Raw genomic sequence first — 18,644 nt, 5'->3', positions numbered from 1 at the left:
GATGTCCGAACTGTATCTGTGACGTTGTTGGGGTGCTGAGCACATCTTTTACTTTCTTATGAGATTAATTTTTACGACATATGTCATTTGTATTATTTGGTTTTGATTTAATAATATGAAGAAAATTTTACATCTCTTAGCTACTTGACACTTGAGCAATTTTACTGAGGCAAAAAGAAATACACAAAACTCATCTGTCTTGCATATATATTTTCTGATTCTGTAACCTCGTAGTCTGGTGAAAGCTAAATTTACCTTAGCAGCTTTTAGTGGTTGCTCATATATTCTAGACTCTTCATGTTCGAATCATATTCCATATCTAGTGGTTACTGCACACTGCTTTCCACATTGCTTTATGTGCCAAGCAGTTGGGATTGAATGATAGGCATGCAGTGGTTTCTGCTACATTGAAAAATTCAGATATTTTTGAACTGCTGTGTTTCTCAGGTCCCTTCCCATCTCAGACGTGACAAACCTCTCTTTGGAGTGGTTTGCACTTGAGTTTTCATTTTTTCCTGCTTTAATGGCCAGAATAAAGATTTGCAAGGTGATCAGAGTTATTAGATCTCACTCTGCAGACTGTTTGAAGGTGCTGGTAGCCAGTTCCAAGTATTTCTGAGGCTTTCCCAAGAGCAGTTGAAGAGTTCCTGATCTATTTTGCCAAAAAATTGCTTGTGTGATCTAAGGGAAAGCTTTATTCTTTCTTTGTGGATTGAGTGCTTTTTGGTTCTCTGTACAGCGAGGCCTTGGCTGCTTCATGAAACTAAAGTAGTTATGCTTTAATAGTTTTCCCCTACAAAAAAGTAAATTACAGCTGTTCTTCTGGAAGTGGTTAAGAACTCCCACTCTCTGGTTCATAGTAGGTTGGCACTGGTTTGTGCCAAGAGCTACTGTCAGTGAAATTGTTATTGTTCCCAAGAGGTCACGTAACGGAGCGCTGCCAACACAAACCACAGCGCTGCAGATCCTCAAACTGTTAAGGCTGTAATGCAAAATTCTTCAAGCAGAGCTTGTTCACCCACCCTCAAGGCTGCTCCTGCTCTCAGAAAACCTCAGAAGCAAGAAAAGCAGAAGTTGGCAGTTTTACTCCAGATTTGTCATGTTTTAAATGTCCTATAGGTATTTGAACTTGGAGTTCCCAAGGGGCTGCCCTGGGTACGTGGAGGAGAGCTTGTGAGCTTCTAGCCCTTAGCTGGTAGCAGATTTTTACCTGTGGGTATCAAAGTGCTTCCAGAGCCTGCTCATGGTCGTTCCCATTGCATGGGAAGGGAAATGCCTCACTGAAGGTGGTGACCACACCATGTTCAGGAATAAAACTGAGGTACACTGAACAGTCTGGTGCTTTTCCCAGTGGGCCACTTGTGAAATCAAAAAATCAGTTTCAAGAAACAAAGAGGAAATAGTTTGAATGTCTTGTACCAGAAACAAGTAACTGCTCTCTAAGAAGGAAAAAGGATTGGGAAATTACTGGATGACCTACCTTCTTGTGCAGGCAGTGGTAAAAGCAGGGCTCTCTGGGAGCAGGGACATAAAATTATAGGGACATTAAAAACATACCTTTGTGCACTTGTACACCCAGTCATGGACAATCTGTGTGCAACCTATTAAAAGAAAATTTTAAAAAGTTGTCAGAAAGTCAGGCATTTTTCAAACAGTAAGCTAATGCAATTTACTGGGAGGTATTTTCATCATAATCAGAGCACAGAATTTTAATTTTGTCTTTTTGTACTTGAAACATTAAAGATCCTTTAGTTATTGAAAACCATAAAAGTGTGTCTTTAATTACAAATTGCTTCTGAATGAATTAAGATTTTAATGGATTTTCTTATTCAATAATATATGCACTCTATATTGACATTTTTAGCCATTTGTCGTCATCGTTCACAGCTGACTATTTGCTAATATTTGAGGTTTTGTTCCTGCATCTGTGTTCACTGAAATAGCTGCAGCAATCTTGGATATTTTTGCCCTTCTGCTGTTTGCTAGAGTTATTGTGGTAGAGGTGAGCATTCTTGCAGCTGGGCTATGGGGGAAGCTCATCTGAAGGCTCCTGAGCCTGTGCTGGCAAAAATCAAGTACCCAACCATGCTGGTTTTGCCTGACACCAGAGAGGGAACATTTGAACTTACGCCTACATGGTGGGTGGTTGGTAGTGACAGGCAAGATGAATCACTTAACTGATTGTCTGCTTTAAAATTTTTATTATATTAAATCTCTGAGAAATGTGGCTTGCTGAAGGTCAGGTTTTGGCAGCACTATTATCTGCAGTAATGTTGACAGCTGGGGTACCTCAGCAATTGAGACCTGGCACAGTGAGTGATATCACAGGGAAAAGTTTTGGTGGGGGGCTAACACGAAAATGTGTGATTTTAGAAGCCTCTTTTTAAATGCAGAATGTACATAGAAATGTACTTCTGGTTGCCCTGAAGCGCCAGAGACTTTTTCTCCCTTGCCTAGTACAGCCAGTTGGACTAGCAGAATTGAATTGTCTGGGAGTGATGGAGCTGGAGACAATTACAGAATTATTTGGGTGCTAAGGGAACTCCAGGAGATTGTTTGATCCAACACCTGCTCTGTGCAGGACAAAATTCAAAGCCAGAGAAATTGTGCAGGACGCTGTCTGGCAAAGTTAGAAAAACTCTAGGAAGAAGATTTTATAATCTGAACATTTATTCTTGTGTTTGACACACAGTTTCCTCATAAATTTCTTTTTACTAATGCATGCTTGTAAGTCAGTGTTCTTGGCTTTCAGAATGCCTTTGCTAAGTAGATGTACTGTGCTGCTTTCTTTTTTTTTTTTCATTTGGAAATGTGTCATGAGAAGGTATTTTGCTGGCAACACAAGAAACATGTCAGCAGAGGTACTTTGAAAAGCTTTTAAGTATGCAGACAATCTGCATTTTCATGCTCCTGATCTCTCTTTTAACTGTTTTGTTGGTGTCTTTATTTAGATTTATCTGAAAATAAACAGTGACCTGCCACTGGGAACATTGTTTTAATTGTAGTGTGAAATATCCAGTGCACATTCTTTCGAATGCTCCAAATAGTGTGCTATCAAATTAAAACTTACATCATTAGAAATATTAGCTGCTACAAAAATGTTTAGCAATCTCTGAGCCCCCCAACCCATCTACTCTTATGTGTTGCCCTCCAGATCAAAACCAGACCAGATGCTGGTGGCCAGGGACACAAGGGTAGATGACAAAAACCATCTACTGTATTTATTAAGTGCTAAGTTTTAAAAAATATGAAGTAGAGCAATATTGTTAAATGTTTATGGTGACAGTCTGTACAGTGCCTATTTTTTACTGGCAGAAAGGGAGGATACTTCTTTCCTCTGAAATGTTGCTGACAGCCAGGAAGAATGAAATGCACCGGGAATTTTGTAAGGTAGCATTAGGAAGTGTATGGACTAACTGGCAAATGAGAGCACAAATGCTGCAATAAAGTTTAGTTAAGGAAGGAACATGAATAGACAATTAAGTGTACTCTGCATATTTTAATGTTATATAAAGCACAATGAAAAGCAGCAAAATTCTAACTCTTCATATTTAATGAAATCTCACTCCAAACATTGTATTAGCATATGAGTTGAAAATGTCCATTCTCTCTTTATAAGAAAGAGAAATCTTGTTTAAACTCTGTTTCTGTATAACAAACTATGCCCATACAGTCTACAGTTGTAGATGACATGGGTATTGTGTTTTCTTCAGCTGATGCATTTATGTGAACATGGAGTGGGAAGTGAAGTTCCCCATTGCTGACACCCTTGAATTTTGTATTGTCATTTTTTGCAAGCATAGTTAACTTCCTTTTTATGTTGACAGAGCAATGTCTCTGCTCTGTCAACATGAAAAGGATTTATTAGATGTGCTTTATGCCATCATTCCTTGGATAGTTTTAATGTAGCATAAACAAATGCTTCCTCTGAGCACAGCTGTCCCTGCCTGCCTCCCTCCTTGTCCCGCAGCCTGGCCCGTGCCCCCGCTGCTGCCTTGCTGGGGATCGTGTTTGTGTGGCTCCCCAGTGACTCCCGCAAGGGAAACCATCTCTGTTGAAATGAATCTCTGTTTAATGAGCCCATTCAAAGCCACTGGCCTCTGGTTTGGGTCAGGAGATGGCTTCATGGACAGGATGGAAGCACAAAGGAGAAGAGTGGCAGGAATGGGAAGCTGAAGCAGGAGGTGTAGAGAGAACATGACCTGCTTGTCAGCAGCCTCATTCCAGGGTACTGAATCTGATCATGGAGCTCATCATTAGCAGGAGGGTGGCTGTCTCCTTTCTTTAGTCACATAAAGTTCCTAACTAAGATATCCCCTTCTACTGGCTCACCACTCCTCCCTTTCCCTCAATCCAGGTGGGTGTCAGAATGCTGCAGCTTTGTTTGAGGCACAGGATACAGATGGAGGAGCCTGTGTTGGTGCCTTCCTGAAGCTGGATTTATCCTGGGCTTTTCACCATGGTAGGACTGAGGAAGAGGGAGGAGAGAAACCAGCCAGCCCTGCCATATTGTCTTCTATGATATTCTTTTCTTTAATTAACTTCTTTTAGGCGTAGAAAAGGACATTGAAAATAAATTTTGCTCTTGAACATTAGATCACACTAGGCTCCAGAGGCTTTGAAAGTGGATGGTTTATGCCAGATAAAGTAAAAATTAGTTTTGTTTGAAACACAAACCCATGCAGCCATATTTAGTTTGCTAGGTACTGGAAAATAAAGAAATGCTTCTAAATGCATAGCTTTCCTAGCTGTCACTGACTCAGAAATAAGTCTTTAATCATAAAGAGCACTGCTTGTCTTTATAAAGAGCATCCATTTTCTTCTCACATCTCTTTCTGTTTTGGAGGAAGTGAGAACGAACTATGGGTTGTGGGTTTCCCCTTCATGAAATAACTTATTTTGTAAGTTCTTTTTATACAGAAAACAGATGACAATACCTCCTTGGTTTTCTTTCATTAGTGACTCATTTGGGTTTCTCCAGAGAGCTCTTCAGGCTCCTCTGGGAACCCTAAATTGCAAGCTCTGCTGAATACAGATTTTTCTTTTTACAGCTTTTTGACCTTTTTTTGTTACACCTAAGTGTATGAAGTTTAAAATGACCAGGAGAAGATCTTTCCTTTATAAAAAAGATCCTTTAAAAAGGATTTTCTATTTAATCTTAAATAAATATTGATGCAGAGAACTGTCACGTTGGTTATTCTTCATTACCCGTGAATTCTGACAGTGGGGTTTCAAGTGGAGCCGTGGGGGAAGGTTGTTTGTTACAAATATTATTGGCAGAAAGTCAGGCATATTCTATGATTTCATATGAATGATATCCACTGAAAGTCAGCTAGCTTCCCAACCAACTCTGCTTGCTGTGCCTTAGCAACAAGAAAAAATCTGTTGCCACATGGAAACGGATTGGGATTCATGACAGCACTCCCTATATCCAGCCACCTTCAAACAACGGTAGCGTTTCCTCTACTGAACACAGCACCCATGTCTTACTTCTGCTTAAAACAACTACCATTTAGACAGTAGCAGGTGATATCAAATGCAAAATATTCAAAGGTGGCAAAGTGTTAAATCATATTGTTCAGTGATTTTTTGCTCCCTTCCCCCACTCCCTGCCTGGCACGAGTAAGCACTGGGAATAAATGGGCATTTACTCCTGCAGAAATGACTGCCTTCTTGTGTTGCAGGTTGGGGAGGGTGTGCCAGACAGGTACAGCCCAGCTTTGTTTCAGGATTTGTGTTCAGATCAGGGCTAGAGGGGAAACTCTCTCATTATTGTAGCTGCTTGCTTTTAGCAACTCCAGCAAATCTTTTTGATAAAAGAACCCCATAGGTTTTTATCAGTTGTAACAGTTGCAGTGGTTTCTGTCGCTCTTATGGCATTATCATTGTCATGGTTCATAACAAGAGAACAAAATCTGGTTGGGACACAAATAATTACTTTTTGATTTGTGTGTGGAGTAGGAGGGAAGCCTGAGGGAAATTAAGTAAATACCTCTGGTGGATTTTTAAAATTTTTCCTCAGCCACTGTATTCTTAGAGCTGAATGATCATTGGAGAGAAAAGTACAAGCAGATGATTGTTTTTGAGAGTGAATTTGTATTCAGCTTTATTTGTGATCCTTTTCCATATGCTCTCATGGTTGGAATGTGGGAAGTTTCCAGCATGAGTACTTGTGAAAGTGTATTTTAGGTTTGGATGCTTAAATTCTTTTTGGATGTGTGTCTGAATATATAATTTCCTTTGTGATCACATTACCCAATTTAGGATTCAGGTGTTGAGGAGTTGCAGAAATCCCCCTGTCAGGGAATAGAAATTATCTCATTACTGGGTAGTCTGTGCTACACCATGTGCATTTCAAAATGAGATGATTTTTTGTTCAGGCTATTTATATTTAGGAAATAACAATACTGAAGCATTTGCTTAATTTTAAGTATATTGAGTAACCCAGTTTGATATGCACGAGTGTTGTACTAAATTCTTTAGGGACATAGTGACAGTGCCCTGAAACTATGAACAATTGTTTTGTTATATTTGTGCATAACAAAAATGTTTCTAGAACTGCCCTGCAGCATGGAGTTGATGATGGGCATATTTGCAAATTAGGCTCTGATCAAACAGACAAATATTGACGAGTGTGTTGTAAACTGAAAGCAGGTAAGGTTTGATTGTACACTGCAAATTCCAAAGCACAGAATATTATGCTTATATTTTGGAAACACAACAGTTAAAAACCTAGATATTTGAAAAATCTGGAGTGGAAGCTTGAACAATTTACTGGGGAAGAAAAGCCATGATTCTGCCTTTCCTCATTTCTGTTAGTTTCATAATAAATCCCACTTTAGAAGATTTAGTAAAAGGAATAATCCTGACTAAAATGGAAATTATTCCTTCCCATTTTTGTCTTTTTTTCTCACTAAGTGCGCATGAGTATCAGATGCTCTTAGAAGAAAGGCCAAAACATTTCTGTTCCATATTTGAAATTATTATTTCTATAGCCTCTTTTGAGGTGTTACATTATGACTTCTAGTGCAGACAGGTTGCTGGCTGCTACCACTGCACTAAATCCCAGCTGAGGAAAGCACTTGAACTGGAGCTTGAAGCACTTTTACTCTGTTTCTTTCTGAGCATGCTGGTGATTAAATTGCTAGCAGATGTACAGAGCATTGCTGATGCTACTGTGACTGCAGTGCTGGCAATGGCAGAAATACCAGCAGTTGTTGGAACAGCTTGGGCAGGAGGCGAAGCACAAGCAACTTGTAGGCAAGTCGTTCTCCCAAGCTGAGATGTGGCCAAAGCAAAATCCCAGCTCTAAAAATAAGGAGAAAATTCAAATGTATCTCCAAAAGATATGACTAAATCCATGCTCTACAGTACCATTAGCCCTTGAGCAGAACATTAACCAGGTTGTAGTAAATGCACAGGGAGTTGCTGTAGTGGACCCAGTTCAATGCTCTCCCAATGAAGGAACTAAGTCAGCATTTTACAGTAAGATACAGCTTGTTTTTTCCGATGGAGGCATTAGTATACTTTGTTGTGTAGTGTGTTGTGGGGTAATTTCTTTCTAAACCTCTAAAAAATCAGTTTGTGCCAATATATTAAAATAGTATCATCGATATCTTCACATGCTTAACTTTAAATAATGTCAGAAGTTCTTAGCTTATGTTAAAAATCACTGTACAGTTGAAGCAATACCAATTTAAACTTGGGTATAGACTTTGCATTGTAGGATTAGTCTTTAAATAGGCCTCTGCTTCTAAAACTCAACCTGGAATATTTTATTCTTTGGCTTATAGTTCTATAAGCTGATTATATAGATTATAGGTAAATATTTCCTTCTGGTTGTTTCAATTACTTGCTGTTCACTTTATTTTAATCCTCCCATTCTTTTCACGTCATTACTCTACTCCTGGCAGTTTTAGTGATTTTAAATACCGCAGTAAACTCCTTTATAATGTTTCCCAATTTCAGACTAATTTTTCTGTGGTGTATTCAGATTTGATACTAGCAGTCCTATTCCAAAACTTTCTCTGGGCTTCCTGTCCCAGCTTTCCTCCTCTGTCACATGCAGGTTGTGTTCCCAAGCTAGGACAACGCCATCCCTGTGCCATGCTCATAGATCCCACTCTGGATCGTCCAGCCCACAGGACCTGTCCCTGCCTCTTTCTTCCTGCATCCCTAGTAGGGAAGATGAAGCTGCCTGTGCACACCTACTCGTGTGTGATGGGACAGCCCTTCTGGAGGACACGCAGTGCTCTGGATCTCCTGCACATATGGTTTTCTGTCCCACCACACGTGCTGCCATAGCCCTGTCCTGTCCCTGACATGGGGCTTGGCAAAGCTTCTCCTCAAGCTGGTGAGGAGGCACGTGGGGATGCCAGGGTGGCAGCAGCTAGAAAGCAGCACTTGGCGTGGGCACCATTAACTATTCCAAGGTAGTTTCTGCGAGAGATGAGCTGTTTGCCTGATGACTAATTGATTTGCTTTAAAAGCACATTTTGGCTCATTCTTAGAGCGATTTGCAAATGTGTTTTCAATCGGTGTGTGTGTCAAAAAAATTTTGGGAGAGCAGGCTATATTTACCAGATGTCTTCAGGGAGGAGTGGTGCTTCTCCAACAGAACCACCCAAAAGTTGGGGTCTTTGAAGATGGGCTGGACCACTTGTCCAGTACCTCTTCCTCTTCTGTAGGCAACTGCCCAGTCTGTCCCCAATAGCCAAAGCAGTCTGCTGAATAGAGGTGTGCTCAGTTCCTAATATTTATTTATTGAGGCAAGTTAGGAAAAAAAAGGAAAACGGGATCTATCAAGGTAGCTAGGACATCAAAATCCTAAATTTCTGTGTTAATTTCAGCCTAATTGCAGTGAGTGTTTCAACATTGCACAGGCTGCACTAGCGTCACCATGAAAGATAATTTTTTCTGTTCCAGAAAGCCACTTCCTGTTTTGTTCTACTTTCTCCTTTCCAGTTTCTATTTTATTATGCTTTTAGAAATTTTGGGTGGTTGGGTGCATGGCAGGCTAAATGTACTCTCATGGTCTCTCCAATGTTTCATCTTTGCTCTGCATTGATATGGGTCCAGGCTGCCACTGAAATCCATTGTCCTGTTGTCCCTTTTCAGGGCTGTGAATTCTTCCTGGTCTGAAGGATAAAGTAGAAGTTTGAGTTTTTTCTCTACTGGTTTTCAGCATCAGACACCTTTTGCAGACTCCTCAGAATTTTTTCCTAAAATTTAATCTAAATTTACCCAATTTCAGTTTAAAATTATTACCTGTCCTATATAATATTAGCTGTCCTTTCACTACACTCCCTGATAAGAAGTATCATGTCCTTTCTGTTAGCCCCCTTTAGATGCTGGAAAATATTACAAGATCTCCCTGGAACCTTCTTTTCTTCAGGCTGAGCAACCGCAACTCTCTCAGCTTGTCTCCATGGGAGAGGGGCTCCATTTTCATTATCGACTTAGTGGCCCTCCTCTAGACTTCTTCCAACAGATTCCCTTCTTTATTATGCTAGGAAGCTGACAAATGGATGCAGTACTCCAGCTGGGGGTCTCACAAAAATGCAGGAGAGGTGCAGAATCACCACCCTCAGCCTGCTGCTCCTCCTTCTTTTGATGCAGCCCAGGATACAGTTGGGTCATGTCCAGTTTTTCACCCACCAACACCCCCAAGTCCTTCTCCACAGGGCCGGTTTCAATCCACTCATCACCCAGCCTGTGTCCATGTTTGGGATTACCCCAACCCAGGCACAAGACCTACACTTGGCCTTTTTGAAATACATGAGGACTGCACAGGCCCAGCTCTCAAGCCTGTCTAGGTCTCTCTGGATGGAATCCCTTCCCCCTAGAGTATCAGACATGCCACTCAACTTGTCATCCCCAGACTTGCTGAAGGTGCACTCAATTCCACTGTCCAGATTCCTATGCTAAAATGTGAATGTTAAATAATATGGTCCCTGAGGGACAACACTCATCACTGGTGATCAAGCACAGCCATCAAACCATTGACCACAACTCTTTGAGTGCATCCATGACTTTCCTTTCCCACTGAGTAGTCCATCTGTCAAATCCATGTCTCTCCATTTTAGAGACAAGCATATGCGTGGGATAGTATGAAATATTTTGCACAAGTGCAGGCAGATGATGTCAGTCTCTCTTCTTATCCATCACCCTGTTGTAGAAGGCAACTAAATTTGTCCTTTTTGCTGAGCTTCATCTTATGCTGTCATGTAAGTGCACACTGCAGTGCCAGTGTTCTCCCTGGGTGACCCTCCCTGTCCTCTGTCAGTGCCAGCCTGGGAAAGGAGCAGGGAAATGAGTGTATAAACTTTGACTGTGCTGCTGCAGTGAGAGAGGCTTGTGGAATGAAAGACTTGGACAGGAACCAAGAGAAGTGGTGGTATGTAGGGCTGCTGCAGAGACGGGGTGTTAATGACATGCCAGCTAGGAAGAGTGAGTGGGATCCGAGGCAGTGTTGCGCTCTTCCAGCATCTTTGTTGGGCACAGGAGAGGGAAATTAGGCTTATATGTTGCAGTATTTCCATATGGAGCTGCTGTAATGCATGGAACTACACTAAGGTTTGTGATGAGCGTGGAAGGGTAAACAGCGATAGATGCTTCTGTGGTTCCTTTTCCCTTCCCTTTCTAAAAATACAGGAACAAGAACACAGGGAGGAGAAAGCAGGTGGTGTTACTGAAATATGGATTCTGTAATTCTTACAGGGTGTGAACGATGGGGATTTTTTATGATTGAAGTATACCAAGTGAGAATTGGATCCTTCTCAAAGCAAGGAATTAATTATGCTGCTTAGAAGTTGGAATAATGTGAGGGAGCACCACATGATCTTCCTGTTGTAGTGCAAGTGCACCTCTACAACGTCTTCTTTTCCACTTCCAGGCTTATTTTAGGCAGTGTTTATTTGTGTCTTGTGTGGCTCGTAGTAAGATAGAAGTTGCAAGAAGAGCATCAGTATAGGCAATATCTTGTCTTTTAATAGTGACAAGATATGGAAGAATCATGGTGAGTAAGAGTGGGTTAACCTGGTTCTTGTGGAGATGTTTATCCTGTCTCTGCCTTTCAGAGTTCTTGTTCACTGTGAATTTTATAATTTTAAATCCCAGTCTTTATTGATCAGTGGTAAGATTTTGGCATTTGCATTTCCCTGCTGTGAAGACTTATTTGTTGATTTTCCTTTCTGTCTCCTCAAATATAAATCCTCTCTAATTTCATTGAGTGATCAGTTATTTTCATGTAACGTAAAGTAGAGCACAGAAAATTAGTATTTTCTTTGTGTCATACTGCATAATTGCATTATGTCACTTGTAATCTCTCCTTTGTAGGGTAAATAGTCACAGTCTTTTTTGTCCTTTCTCATATTAAAATTTATCAAAATCCTTTGTTACTCCTACTACTGTTACTGTCTGAATCCACTCTAACATTGGAGCATTCATTTCTTGAGACGCTGGTACCACTGCAACGTGTGGCGCTGCAGAGATAACGCTGATCTACATTAGTTACCTCCCTGCTGGTCACAATTTTATTCACCATTTATCCTAATTTCTTTTAACTACAGTTAAGAATTTCATTTAGAAGAGTGGTCTTCTTTGAGAAGGGTTCTGTGACCCTGAGGTGTCTTTCCTGAATTGATAAAGTTTGCTTTAAAAGTATGTGTAATTACATTTTCTCCCTCTAGTACATGCTGATTTCAATGTTGAGCTCATCATTAAATTGTCTTTTCGCCCAGTATTTTTTAGGTTTATCTTGAGATTCTTCACTGTCATTTTTGATGATTCCTGACCCAATAATTGTGTGTTATCTATAGGCTTTGCCATCTCATTGTTCATATTCTTTTCTCGATCAAGAATAAATGTAATAGAAAACACAGAACTGAGTTTACCAAACCTTTCTCCTGATGTGAAACAATTATTATTTGAAGACATATGTTAGACTATTCAGATGACTTGATAAATTCTTTTTATTTAGATTTCAATAGCTAAAACACTAGATTGCAGCTACTTTATTTTTTTCCATGCAAAAGCCATAACAAAACTAACAGTCTACAAAATTGCCTTACAGACCCTGTCCAGAAGAATTTCAAATCCCTATTTGGAAACTCCTTCAAATAAGGTATTTGTGAACCTTCTTTATAATTCTGTTTCATCAAATAACATGCAAGGAATGCTTCTGCTTCAGTTCAACTTCTTATTCACAGCTTTGAAGATACTTGTGAATGTGACCTGAAGTTAAATCCAGTTAAGAAGTTATCATTTTGTGTGTGTGTGTTACAAATCACATCTTACTATTAGTGAGTTTGCAAACTGAATTGTTGTTAATTCCGATGTGCACTTGCTTCCCAGTCACTTAAGTGATAGCTGCTGTTTAGCTTACTTTTACAGTATTTTGAGAACTCTGGTTTGTATGTCACAAGATTTTACTCTCTCAGGTCTCTTCTATGTGCCTTAAAAAGCTCCTATACATAGGAAGCAAGCAAACAAAAAGATGAAATCAAACAGCATCAAGTTATTTCTTTGTATCACTTGATGTGTTTTGCTGAGACAGTGAGGAAACACCACAAAAGAAGCCCAAGGTAAATTCTTCAGTAAGGAGTGGTACACAGAGTCTGGGTGGAACATGGTTTTATGGAAGACTGAGTTGGGTTCTGTTTTGACAGACACATCTTCAGCCTTTGGGTGCAGGGCAGAAATCAGGTGTGGGGAGATCAGAGGTGTGTCTATTCTGAAAGACCATATCTTCCTGCCAATGCACAGATGAACTGATCTACAGCTATCATAGGAAACCTCTGAAGGTTCTGAACAAAAATAAAAGACTATGAAATAGTCTTTCAGTGTGTATTAGGTTTGAAATAAATTATTTATCTGAAAAGCCTAGGAAAATATATTCATTTTAAACTGTATCTGTGTGATTTTGGAATGGTTCCTGTGTCTCTGCTTTGCTAGAATAACAAGTGTTTTCATCATTTGTCTGTTGTTCAAAGGTAAAGCTGATGGATGGTTAAACCTCTCCTTTTCTAGGGCAGCAAATCTAAAATCAGCCCAGCTCGTGGGGCACCTGCAACCCATGGTACAACTGGCAGAATTTGGGGTGCATTTCCTTTGAGACTGGGCGCTTGCTTGTCATTTACCTGTGAAGAAGGCATTGCTCAAAGGGAGGGAGTGGACAGTGGCAGGACAATTTACTACAGCAGGAATAAATCCCTGTTTGTCACAGTTTTCAATTTCTCTTTTCATTCAGATTTATGGAGAAAGTTCTTCCTGTGCTGGGAGAGCTCTCAGGAATATTTTTACTCTACAAGCTTCTGACCTGATTAAAGACAGGGTGTACCTTACTGGCATTTGCAGGTAAATCAAAATCATTTGGTTTAATTAACTTTAAGAGTTTTATTTGCATTTATCTATGCTCTGGTTTGACAAGAGAGTAAATTCTGAGTGATTCTGTGTATGTCACTAAGAATTAAAAATATTTTCTTTAAAAAATTTTATAAAGTCTCATGTGCCTTAATATCTTTTCTTATGTTACAATGTCAGTTTTCAGAAAGCAGCAGTGGCCTGATTGTATATACATTAATTCAATTGCTTATGGTTTTCATATACAATACTGTTTGTCAATTATTTTGTTGAAAAGAAAGGGTATTAATTTCAGTCGTGGTTTGGAGTTATAAAAGAGCTTAATTGGATTCCAAGATTTAGTGACACAGTGATTTCTGTATGTAATTTATGGAATATTTCTGTAATGAAGTGATTTTCCATTTGTGTTGCATTGTAGCATAAATGCTTTCCCCTGTTTTCAATTACACCAAAATGTGCAGCTCTCTATTATAAAACCATTTGCTCACACCTGTGTTTAAGAAAAATCCACTACATTTTTATTATTGTTTAAATATATACATTTACCAATAATATGAAAGATTAAGTCCATCCTAGAGCAGCACTTAAAGGTCTTACACATATTGTTTAGCTGTACTGATTATGGCATACTTGGAAAGGAGATAAAAGGCTGCGGCTTGAAGCTGGATTTTATTTATCTCTTATGCATCTTGGGATGACGTGTATGCAACACAAATTGATAAAAATTCTATTGCAGAGTATGCTACATGAATCAGGTATGTCAGGAAACTTGCTCATCTAACATAAGTTCCCTCATTGTAGCTGGAGGTACCCCCTGAGGTTTGCCAACATAATTTCTTCCCTTGAAATGAATAGGTTTACAAAAATTAGGAATTGAGACAAAGAATTTTCTCTGCTGAACAAAAAGGCTGACTTTTGATAGCTTTAAAAAGAACTCTTTATAATAAAACAATGTTTTAACATTACTGTAGTTTAAGAAGTGATGTTTTGCTTATTTGCAGGAGAAGTTGTGTTGGATCAGAACTCGTAGACTGGCTTTTGGAGCAGTGCCCTTTTGTCAAGTGCAGATCTACAGCAGTTGGAGTGTGGCAGCTCCTCCTGGATATGGGCATTATATTGTCAGGTCAGTCCTGCCAGTACTTGCAATGTCAGGAAGGCTATCCATTTCTCCTGCACAGGACAAGAGCTGTGGTTTTGATCAGAGGAGGGGAAGAAAATAAAGTACAAATTGATCCAATTTTCTTGCCAGTTCTTTTTTCTACTATCTTTTTGGGAGGCTCGCTTCTGTGACCTTTCATTTCATAAATACCAAAGATCAATCCCTTGTTTTTGGCAATTTCATTCCTGTAATTGCCTATTATCAAGTTGCAGACAGAGTGCGTGTCTTTTCCAGGCTTTTTTTTTCCCCTCAAGCTATTTTTGGTTTCTCACAAGACAGCAGCTGTTTAGTTGCTGCAGATCATGGCTTTACTAGATGACTTCTGTTGCTATTAAGCTATTAATGATTTTCTTTTCCTCTCTGTTTTCCATAATTTTTAATTACAATGGGAGGAGAGAGGATTCAGTTCCTTGAGACAGTGGTGAGGCCAGGTTCTACCCTGCTGTCTCCAACTCCCCCACCAAACTGAGGGATTTGGTCCAGCTAATGTGATTGCTGATAATCACACTGATACCTAGCCTCTGGATAGCTGATGGATTTTACTTGGAGGCTGGAGCTACTTAGGTAGCTCCACTCAGGTCATACTCCACCCTGGGTTCTGTGCTAGACACTTAACTTCTTTCTTATGAAAAGGTGAGGACTTACAGAAGATTTCTGCATATGTACACTGGAAGTGTACTTTAAGGTTTTCTTCAGCTAAACTGACAGCATGTCTGGTCATGCAGCCTCAGCAAGGGCCAAATTACTTGTTGCAGAAGCTTGTGATTTTGGCTTTGGACTCTGTCCTTTTTTCCTGATTAAATAATTTTTTTTTTTTCAGGGAAGACAACTGATACATCTTCTTATCCAGGTCTAGTCTGCAAATTGAGTAGAATTGAATTTGAGGAGAAGCTGGAATAATGATGGACTGCATCCCCATTACTGAACTTTGTTTACTAGTGCCTGACCATTAGTGAAAACAGCTTAGAAACCAATGGAAACTGAGACTCAGAAATCTAACAAAAAAGAGGAAAGTTTTTATTCCATAAACCTGAACTGATTCCAAAATTGATTAAACTCTCAACAGTCTTAATGCTTGAATTTCAAGATCCTGGAGATCTTTAAATTGAGGTTTTGAGGTTTTCCTGTTTGGATGCGCTGAATTAAACTGAGAGGGCAGGATTGTTTCTGTGCTGAGTATTCAGTCCTTGTGTCCTGTGTGATTGTATAACTCAGCATTAAGATCAAGTAATACTGAATGTGGTGGGAATCTTTACATGCTGAAAGTTTAAAGAGTATCTAATATTATTTTTTCTTACAGTGGACAGACAACTCTATTTTCAAGACAGTCATGCTTTCTACCAGTTCTCAGCAGATGAATGCACCTACCTTTTCTGTGAATTTGAGAAAGAGGAAGCATGGAAGAATGGAGTAAAGCTCCTGCTTCAACTACTGCCACTGTCTCCTCCCAGGATTGACATGTGCAATCTGTAAGTGTGCATATACAGCTGTTTGCAACTTCTACTGACTGTTTTAGAGGTGTCTGGCCTTATAATGTCAGTTTGCCCCCAGATCACCTTGCAAATGAGACAGCTTTCTTTTGGGGGTTGAAAAATCTTGTAGAGATTTGCTTTTCATCTGAGAAGGTCAGTATGGGTAGGAAAATGGAGGCACCTGACTAGGGGGTTTGGACATATTACAGTTTTTAGGGACTACCTTGCTGTCTCTAGCTTGCTATATTACCTGGGCATGGGATTTTTTTTGGTCTCCTCTTACATTTGGAGGTTTGGCATGAATTTGGCAGCAGGGATCCTCTGGTGGTGATTGACTAGCAGATCAGATGCCCTTGTGATATGTCAGGATCAGCTTTCATATGGATGGACAAGATGGGTGGAAATATGGTACCTTCAGTCATTTGATTTTAATTTTCTACTGTATGTTTGCCAGAACTCTGTAAACTCACATTATTATTCTTTTCTGCAGAATATGCCTTTTAAGAGTTTTGCTTACTCTATGTCTCCCCTTTCGCCTGACTATTGAATATTATCTACTCTCTGTGCTCATGTGTCTGCACTCTAAGTTTGCCTGTTTAGAGTCGCTAGAAGGAAAATATAGTTATTTGTTCTGCAGTGAGAGGACAAAATAGAGGAAAAAGGTGTTAGTGAAATCTCTGGAGGCTCATGACCATTTGTGCTTTAGTATATCTGCAGGAGTAGGCCTGAACAGACAAGTTGAGTTAAATCCTTTCATTGTTCCTACCATGATGGTCCCCAAATCCAATACTTTGGGGAACTATTACTCTGGCAGTACTCGAATTTTTTCCCTTTGACACCAAAGACAAAACTTTCTTCTATGAATACTTTCCTTCTCTACATAATAGCTTTTAAAAATGCTCATTTTCAAAGATGAATGTCCAGTAGAAATATTTCAAAGAAGCCCAAAGTCCAAAGATCCTGTAAACTGTCTCAAGCCCAGATTCTTAAATTCAGACATGTTGAGCTGGTAGGGAAAAAACTCAGTAATTTCTCTACATGGTTCAGGGCAGAAACTTGATTCCCTTCCCTACTGCTGACTGCCCTCACCAATCAAATATTGGCAGTTCTGAACTGGAGCTTCCCTTCAAAATGCATTTATTTGGTCAGCTGCAGTGAGTGTAGGCAAGTGGCAAGAACCCCAGGCTGGTTAGAGCAGCAGGACTGAATATGATCTTCTAAGCAGATGACTCACATGGGACAAAACCTTTGACTGTTTTTGCAAATAGAAATTCTTGTCTTCCAGCCAACTCTGGTGCTAAACAGTTTGTCTGTCCCTTAAATATCAGGGCATTTTGATCTTGATTTTAGTGGGAATTGGGATTTTTCTCATCACTGTAACTCAAACCACTTTTCGTGGTTTGTGTCTCCTCGTTCAAAGGATTTGAATCAAAAGGACAGAACAGATAGGTCATATTGATGTGTTACGTGAAGGATGCTGGGTAGGAAAATGGATTGAAGGCTTTTTAGGTTCAAGTTTACAGTCTGCTTTGCAGTTTTATCATTTCACTACAACTGTCATTTCCAGTGCAAGATGATCCCTGTCACATGAATTGAACAATTATTCATTAATGTACATTTCCAGCTCCTTCCTGCTCACATTATTCAAATTTGAGTTGAAGCTGGATTCCTTTTGGGAATATTGTCACTGAAAAATTGTTTTCTGGAGCTTTTACCTGTCAGATTGTGAGGGTGCTTTTTGAAAAAGTATATATTGTAGGAATTGAATTTTAAATAATGGTACACCCTCGAGGGAATGTGATATTAAAGCAGAAGGAGACTTTTCTAGGTTCAAAATTCTTCATGCTTGATGCAAATAATAAACTACTAAAACACAGTCAGAAAGGGAATAGGTGTGATGAGATGTTTGTTAAAGTTGTCTGACCTGGTTAAATAAAGCCATGTACTCCTTTTCATGAGGAAAGAGAGCAATTCTAAAAACGTTTCCCGGCAGTGTTTGCCTTTTCTTGAATATATAAGCTGGTTTTCATACCATTAGAAGCACAGGATTTTTTAATAGTTTAATATTTTTGTACTCATTTTCCTGTCTTAGCTTTTCCCACAATCTATATTTATTGCATTAGCTCTATATGTACGTAGGGATAGAGAAATTCTTACTTCATTAATGAAGTTCCCTGCTTTTGATGAGATCAGAAGCAGCTGCCTGCTTGTGCACCAGAAGGGAGCATTGGATGTCTCCTGGTGGTCCCAGAGGCCAGATGACCTCTGCCTCCTCTGCAGCTGTGGGCAGCAGCCTTGTGCTTGCCTGGGCTGCATCAGTGGGTCTCTGGAGTACCATGGTTCTGCTCTCAGAACAGAAGGAGTCTGTAGACCTGAGTAGGCAGTGGCAGCTCTGGGGACTTCCTTCAGCAGCTATTCTGGAAACCCTGTTAAATAAACATAGCTCAGATTTGACTTGCTGTACACATTTTTGATGGATGTGTTTTTGTTTCTGGGCAGTTTTAGCAGTGTTACCAAATTACAGTAGAAAACTCTACAATGGAAATACTGTTTTGAAGTCTGAGATGTGCTTATGATTCCTGAACAAAAGCTCTGTGTTGGCCTTGGTGGAAATTCCTTACATTCAACATAACATTGGTGGGATGCACCAT

The 18,644-nt window shown here is 39.7% G+C and overlaps 1 protein-coding gene across 1 annotated transcript in view; it reads left to right on the top strand.

Annotated features, from left to right (window-relative positions):
* The window catches only part of RAPGEF5 (Rap guanine nucleotide exchange factor 5), a 156,854-nt gene that overhangs the window by 16,200 nt on the left and 122,010 nt on the right, over positions 1-18,644 (top strand). The window contains exons 2-5 of the mRNA XM_064704463.1: positions 12,074-12,124; positions 13,250-13,356; positions 14,364-14,485; positions 15,822-15,990. Coding sequence (XP_064560533.1) covers positions 12,074-12,124; positions 13,250-13,356; positions 14,364-14,485; positions 15,822-15,990 — 449 coding nt within the window. The remainder of the gene's footprint in view (positions 1-12,073; positions 12,125-13,249; positions 13,357-14,363; positions 14,486-15,821; positions 15,991-18,644) is intronic.

The sequence above is a fragment of the Zonotrichia leucophrys genome, chromosome 2 (genome assembly GCF_028769735.1).
Source record: "Zonotrichia leucophrys gambelii isolate GWCS_2022_RI chromosome 2, RI_Zleu_2.0, whole genome shotgun sequence".
Lineage (NCBI taxonomy): Eukaryota > Metazoa > Chordata > Aves > Passeriformes > Passerellidae > Zonotrichia > Zonotrichia leucophrys.
The sequence above is the reverse complement of the archived record's forward strand: the minus strand, read 5'-3'. Positions and strand labels throughout refer to the sequence as shown.